The sequence below is a fragment of the Misgurnus anguillicaudatus genome, unplaced genomic scaffold, assembly GCF_027580225.2.
Source record: "Misgurnus anguillicaudatus unplaced genomic scaffold, ASM2758022v2 HiC_scaffold_33, whole genome shotgun sequence".
Classification (NCBI taxonomy): domain Eukaryota; kingdom Metazoa; phylum Chordata; class Actinopteri; order Cypriniformes; family Cobitidae; genus Misgurnus; species Misgurnus anguillicaudatus.
Window position 1 is genome coordinate 3,499,728 of NW_027395283.1, and position 7,728 is coordinate 3,507,455.

The window sequence follows — 7,728 nt, forward strand, 5'->3', positions numbered from 1 at the left end:
ACACATTTCATCTATTTCCTCTGAATTTTTGATGTCAATGTAAGAGATGAATGTATTGATATGTATGTAGTATAATATAATCACACACAAACAGTAAGAAAATGAAGGTGATGCTTTATTTTAAAAGTCCTGGAGGTTGACAGTCGTGTAAATAAAGAGAAACAGCATCAATGTCAAAGCTCGACAGAGAGTTGTGTGAAGTCTCCATCAGATTTTAAGAGTTGACTTTTTCTTATTTTTTCTAATCTTCATCTCTATCATTTATCATCTGTACTTTGTGTTTATCTGTTGTGTATATATTGTGTTTGTGTTGTTATTTCTGTCTGTATTCTGATGATTTGATAAATAATGCTTAAAACATGAAATAAAAACCAAGTTGTTATAAAAAGAGTTTAAGATGAACATCTAGTCAAGTGTGCATAACTATAGAGGTGTCGGCCTATCAAACAAACCCCATTAACAAACATCATATATAATGTGTAAGAAGAGTAAGATCACAGTATTAAATCCTGGAGTGAACAAACTCAACATCACAGTTAGTAAACAGACTCAGACATTGGATTGAATTCTTATTGTGTTGATCTGACAAAGCATCAAGTGTTGTTCATGTACACTTCATATTTCCAGTTTGTTGGGTTTAAAGCATACACAGCCTATAACAGCAGCAGATCAATTTACATTTATTTCTAATATTTATATTCTAGGATTTAAATGACACTGCATGAGTTTACTTTAAACATTTATTTAAATGAGCTCTACTCACAGTACTCTCTCTAGTTTATAATGTGGATCATCTTTTAGATCAGAGATCAGCTTCACTCCTGAATCTGTGAGATTATTATAAGACAGATCCAGATATCTCAGGTGTGATGGGTTTGATCTCAGAGCTGAAGTCAGAGCAACACAACCTTCTTCTGTGATATCACACCAACACAACCTGTAGAGAACAGAGACTTTATGTGAATGATACAAAACTACAAAGTTTGTCCACAAATCTCTAACCTCCATCTCTTCATGTAATGTTCCTCTTTCAATCCCTCAGTAACTGAGACACTGTGTGTTTAAATGTCAAATAAATCCATCACACAGCTGACTATTAGTGTTAGATGTCCTAAACCACATGAACATTTCTTCATAAATCTGTATTGAGTTCATGACTCACACTTGTAATTCTCATCAGGTATTTGATGTAAAAATCTTCCTCTATTACAGGAGGAATATCAGCTGGAGATAACATAACTCTGATCTTACATTTAAAGATGTTACAGTGTTTAAAGATCAATTTCACTCAATCTATAAAAACATTATTAATGTGTGTGTCAGTGTCAATGATGGATCAATGTTGTTAATCATCTTTATAAAAACAACACCTAAAGGAGAAAAACTCTTCATACAAAATAATATCAGCAAAGATTTCATCAAAGAAACACCAAACTACATTTACTGACATTTTAACAGAGGAGTTTTGTTGCACGTTGTGAAGGAAATTGAAATGAATCATAACTAATTATAACTAACATATCTTTTCCTTACAGGTTTGAACATTTGTACTGTATGCTTTTGACCACAAAATGTGTTGAAATAGAGGAAGTACATGTGGTTTAATGATTTCAATTTAAAACCCCATGACTTGTCAAAGCTGAGGTCATCAAAAAAGTTAAATTGCTTTTGTCTGCATGTTAACACAGAGTTTCTGAATTGCAGATATGAAGAATAAATCATATTAGAGATAAATGATGTGACTTTGTCCTGTATCTATCCTATATAAACTCTTGTATTCTTTCTGATGAGGAGGATTCGGCCGTGATTAAATCATATTCAAAGACATTGACTGGAGTCTGTCAGGTTGAACACATGATCTTATTTCCTCAAGTGTTTGTGTTCATTATGGGTGGGAATCATTTGGACCCACATGAATCGATTCAGAATCGACATATATAATTAATATGTTAACCAGCATATCGATATGTAACTGTAACTGATATATCGTCTAATCATCATCATTATACACAGAGATTGTGGCAGTATTACTGTATTTATCTAATGCAGCACACCCAGTGCCTCCGTCTGAATAACAAATGATGTTCATATTTTTACAGAAGTATATTTATGTTCTTATCTATATCTAAACATTTAGCAGCAGGTTTTTGGAAACGCTATTAGCACATCAGATGAGTCCATAACTTAAAGGCACTGTTTCTTCCTGTCGCTCACTGAACTAGAGGATGGATACCCGAACCGAGCCCGACGGGACCCGATGGGCCGGGCTGGGTTCGAATAGATATTTAGAAATTATGTTCGGGTTCGGGTTGGGCTTGGCGCAATAAGGCATTGAACATTTGAAATTTTTAAACAGCTTATTATAATATGTAGGTAGCCAATGAGCCTGTTAAAAGCGGTAGTTCATCTTAAAACGAAACACGCGCGTTCACATCACCTTCTTATTCATCTAATGTTTAATAGCAGGTTGCGAAACAACTTCATAGGTGCATACTGCCGCCTACTGTATCGGGTGCACAACATGAGAGCTTATACGGGACTCCCGTTTCTCTGTGGATAGTGTTGTATTAGAGGTAAAAAATTATATAAATAATGTTCGGTTTCTCGCACAAACTGATCGTTTTGTGTCTTAGGACAACGATGTGTCGTCACGAGCCGCAGGGTTTAATTTGGATTTGTCTGTGCATGTTTTTGTTACAGATTTTGTTACCATCCACTTCCATTATATAGACAAAGATGGGAAAATACTCACTAAACAAGAAGATCAGATGAAGAGGTGGGCCGAGCACTTCAGAGATATACTGAACAGACCCAGGCCAATCGAATTGGCCGATATCCCATCAGCCGTACACCCCCTACAGGTTAATACCAACAAGCCCACCAAACAAGAAATAAGAAAGGCTATTCAAAAATTGAAAAACAACAAAGCACCAGGGCCTGATGGAATCCCCCTGAAGCCATCAAAGCAGACCCAGAGATGGCAACAACACTACTTCATCAACTCTTCGAACAGATCTGGGAGGATGAAAGGGTGCCAAACGATTGGACAGAGGGATACTTGGTGAAACTCCCCAAAAAAGGAAACCTAAAAGATTGTAACAACTACAGGGGTAGTAATGATGCAAAGTCGGCAACACCAAAGCTCCAAAAATATCAAAAATGTTTATTAATTAAAAACAGTGCTAGGCATCAGGTAACGTTTCGAGCACGCAGGCTCTTCATCAGACAAATTAGCCCAGCTGCTCAACCACTATTTATACACATACCACCAGGTAATGAGGTGTCACATGATCAAACCAATTTGACAAAAACGAAAAATAATTCTTATATATAACAATGAGAAATGATCAATAACAAAATAGAATAAAGGAGAAAATAATAATGAAAATAAACGAAAACAACTGGAAAATGCACAATGCACAAAACAAACAGATACCAAGTATTGCGTAAATCACAGCTGATCACCACAAAAATGTCAAAAGTATAAAAACTTGTATACATTAAAGAAAAGGACGAATATCAAATTCTTCATTTAAACCTTTTGGTGACAATGTGTTTAATGTGTAAATCCAATACAGCTCACGCTGTAAAAGCAATTTATTAATGTCACCACCACGGCGTGGATATTTAACTTGCTCAATGCCAATGTACTGCAGAGTGGAAACAGAGTGTCTCAAATCAGTAAAATGCTGTGCAACCGGACTTTTTGGGTCGCGATGTCTAATCGCACATCGATGTTCAGAGATACGAGTTTTTAAAGGTCTGCTGGTTTTTCCGATGTAACACAACCCACAAGGGCAACGCAAAAGGTAAATGACGTTAGCCGTCTTGCAAGAAATAGTGCCTCTAATCTTAAATATTTTTCCTGTGTGAGGGTGTGTGAAAGTCAAGGTCTTGTATGTAAAATTGCACTGTTGGCAGTTGCCACATCTGTAATTTCCATCAGGTATTTTATCTAAGAAATGACTCGGTGGTTTCAAATCAGCTCTAACCCAGATGTTTCGGAGATTAGGAGTTTTCTTATACACTACGCGGGGAGGTTTTTCAAAACATTTCTTAAGATTAGGATCGCTTTCCACAATATGCCAATGTTTCAATAAAACCTTCTGAATGCTCATAGAGACGGGCGAATATTGGATGTAACAATTCAAACGCCGGTCAACTATTTTAGTGTTCTTAACAAGACTATCATGTTGTGAAACATCTTTAAAACGAGTGACCGCCGACTGAATCCACTCTTCATTGTAAGATCTTTGTCTGAATCTCTCTGATAAAATTAGAGATTGTTGTCGAAAATCGTCATCACTACTGCAAATGCGGCGGACCCGACTCAACTGGGAAATAGGTAACGACCGTTTTAAAGATATAGGGTGATAGGATTGTCCATGTAATATAGTGTTACGGTCAGTAGGTTTTCGATACAGGGTGGTTTCAATGCCCAATGCAGTGTTAAGAACAAGTACATCCAAAAAATTCATTTTCTCATGATGAAATTCCATAGTGAATTTTAAAGCATTGCAGTTATCATTAACCCAACTATGAAATTGCAATAGTGCAGGTTCAGTACCACTCCATATCATGAAAACATCATCAATGTATCTCTTCCATAAAACAATATGTTTGAAAAAGTCATTGATCTCAGGCTTAAAAACAAACTGATGTTCAAATAACCCACAGGGGCATCATGCTTACATCTGTGCCAGGGAAGATTTTAAGCAGGATTGTTCTGGAAAGACTATCAAAAGAATTGGACAAAAAATTCAGAGAACAACAAGCAGGCTTCCGTCAAGACAGATCATGCACCGATCACAGTGCCACTCTCCGTATCATCATTGAACAGATCCTGGAATGGAATACATCCCTGTGATGACGAGTATTTGATGACGTCATCACCGGAGTGCGATTTAGCGCATGTTTATGTTTACATCTCATCACATCGCCTCCTGACTTTTCTTACGTGACTAATTAATATGAAGTTGGGGTTTGGGACATGCTTTATAGGAATAACAGGAATATGCTGCACTCCAGTTATCAGTTTGTAAGTTTTGTGTTGATTTATTACGTTATTATTTAGGTCTGATGATGAGTTATTGTTTGTATAAACTGTCATTGTTGTTCAGTTTGTGAGTTTTTATTCATACTCTAATTCATTTATTCAATGATTTCTTTTGTTTCATCTTAAGAGTTTTTGTCTCTTTCCCTATCGTTAGGGTAATGCGGATCAGTAATGTGTAAAATGCGGTCGTCTATTATAAAGGGCGATACCATTATCTGTAAGGTGGGGGGAGGACAGTTTATATAAATTAGTTATATTTGTCCGAGGGTTTTCTAGAGATGTGTATAGGATGGACAAATGTTTATTGCTTGTTTTATTTTAGTGTTGTGTACCATAATGATATGGAAGGGGGAAATATCCTGTGTATTGTTGGTCTAGCTATCCCTTTTGTGGTGGACTTATCCAATTGGGTTTGGCGCGAATTAAGCTGATAAAAGCCTGTTGATAGTACTTTGTGTGGTTGTGTTATGGAAGGTAGTCTGCTGAGAGACACATGAGGCCTGTATAGTGTGTTGCTAGCAATATTGTAGCACCGGTCAGGTTTTGCTGCTATCAGCATTTGGTTTGTTTGTTTATTTTTTTTTATTGTTTTTTTTTTGATAACTTTGTTGTCTTGCTCTTGAACTTATCACTGAAGACATTTTTGCTTCAATAAATCACCCTGGGTCACACTTATTCCACGACCAAGTTGTACTGAGTCTTCCTGCTCTTTCCTTACCCCTCAGCGTTCTCTACCTGACAATCCCTCATTCTCACATTCATCGACTTCCATAAAGCATTCGACAGCTTAGACAGAGAGACTTTATGGAGACTCATGGCACATTATGGCATCCCGAAAAAGTTTATAACCATCACCCAGCAGCTGTATTTAAAGTCATCCTGTAGAGTGATACATAACGGAAACCTAACAGACAGCTTTACAATAGAGACAGGAGTCCGACAGGGCTGCTTACTGTCCCCTTTTCTCTTCCTTCTGTCAGTGGACTGGATCATGAAGGCAACCACAGCCGAACAAAATCTGGGTATTCAGTGGACAATGTGGTCCCAGTTAGAAGATCTGGACTTCGCCGATGACATAGTCCTCTTGTCACACACCAACACACAAATGCAGACCAAACTCACAAAACTTGCCAAAAATGCAGCAACCACTGGACTTCACATCAACAAAACAAAAACCAAGGTGATGACCATAAACCACAAAATAGATGCCATAAAACTGGATGGAGAGGGACTAGAAGAGGTGGACACATATACATATTTAGGAAGCGTTGTTGGGAAGGATGGAGGTAGTGACAAAGACATACAAGCAAGAATAGGGAAGGCAAGATCAGCTTTTCTAACACTTAAGCCAATATGGAACACAAAATATATTTCCAAAAACACAAAACTTCGCATCTTCAATTCCAATGTTAAATCAGTTTTATTATATTGGGCAGAAACTTGGAGAACCACAAAAGCACCATCAAATAAGTTACAAACATTCATTAACCGATGCTTACGACACATCCTGGAGATTTACTGGCCTAACACCATTACAAATGAAGAACTCTGGCAAATCACACAACAAGAACCAATTGAAACTCAAATAAAACGCAGGAAATGGGGTTGGATTGGGCATACCTTAAGAAAACCATCTTCTAACATGACCAGACAGGCCTTAACCTGGAACCCACAAGGAAAAAGAAAGCCAGGAAGACCAAGAAACAGCTGGAAAAGGTCTGTTGAGGCAGAACTCAGGAAAGCAACATCATCTTGGAAGGAAGCAGAGAAGATCGCCCAACATCGAACCACCTGGAGGAAGTTCATGAATGACCTATGCTCCCCAAAGAGCAAAAGGGTGTAGAAGACTTCCATTATACAACTGACAGACTGAAACGGCTGGAGTAGGGATGGGCGATATGGCCTAAAATCCATATTGCATTATACATTGCAGACTCTTGCGATAGCGATATGTATTGCGATATAATAATTTCAATAGACTCGTTTCAGAACAGGTTATATAGACCCCTTACAAAAGCCAAACTGCTAAAAAAGTAAGTAAAAGTAAACCGTTATGGCCAGATTAGTCTTGTTACCTCTCTTAGCTGGAACTTTTGCCTGACACACTCTACAGCAGGGGTGTCCAGACTTTTTTGTGTGGTGATCTACTTTTAAAATGATAAAGCCGACAAGATCTATCTGCTAAAAAACACAGTTAATTATATTCCGCGTGTGGAGCAGCAGTTAACTTATGTAACTTATGGCTTAAATCCAAAAAATAGATGTTGCATCAGTCTTTTTCACAAGCTCCTCTTTTTCGCTGACGCTTTCATCCATGTTTATTCGGCTGCAGCTTGTGGCTCTAAAGTTCGCGGGTAGATTGTGTCATTAACACGCATTATCGCGATAGTGCAACAGATTTAAAATCTCTATCGTATGCCAATTTTCTATCGTTAATATTGCATATCGTTTATATTGCCCATCCCTAGGCTGGAGTTAAAAATCTACTTTTGTGTTCTACTTAAGAAACAAAGTCACCTACCTCTTGGATGGTCTGGGGTAACCTGATAAACTTAAAAGTTTAATTTTAAGATGAACTATCGCCATCCTTCTTCATGTGTGCGGAAATGTGTTTATGTTGCTGTGACAATGCAACTATTAACTGTTTCGGGCTTGGGTCGGGCTCAGACATA

At 37.6% G+C, this 7,728-nt stretch overlaps 1 protein-coding gene across 1 annotated transcript; it reads right to left on the reverse strand.

Annotated features, from left to right (window-relative positions):
• Positions 1-3,129: 3,129 nt before the first annotated feature.
• LOC141363242 (uncharacterized) lies at positions 3,130-4,671 on the reverse strand. The gene has a single exon (XM_073865832.1). It carries the CDS (start codon positions 4,578-4,580, stop codon positions 3,501-3,503), a length of 1,080 nt encoding a protein of 359 aa, XP_073721933.1. The 5' UTR covers positions 4,581-4,671; the 3' UTR covers positions 3,130-3,500.
• Between the last annotated feature and the right edge of the window lie 3,057 nt (positions 4,672-7,728).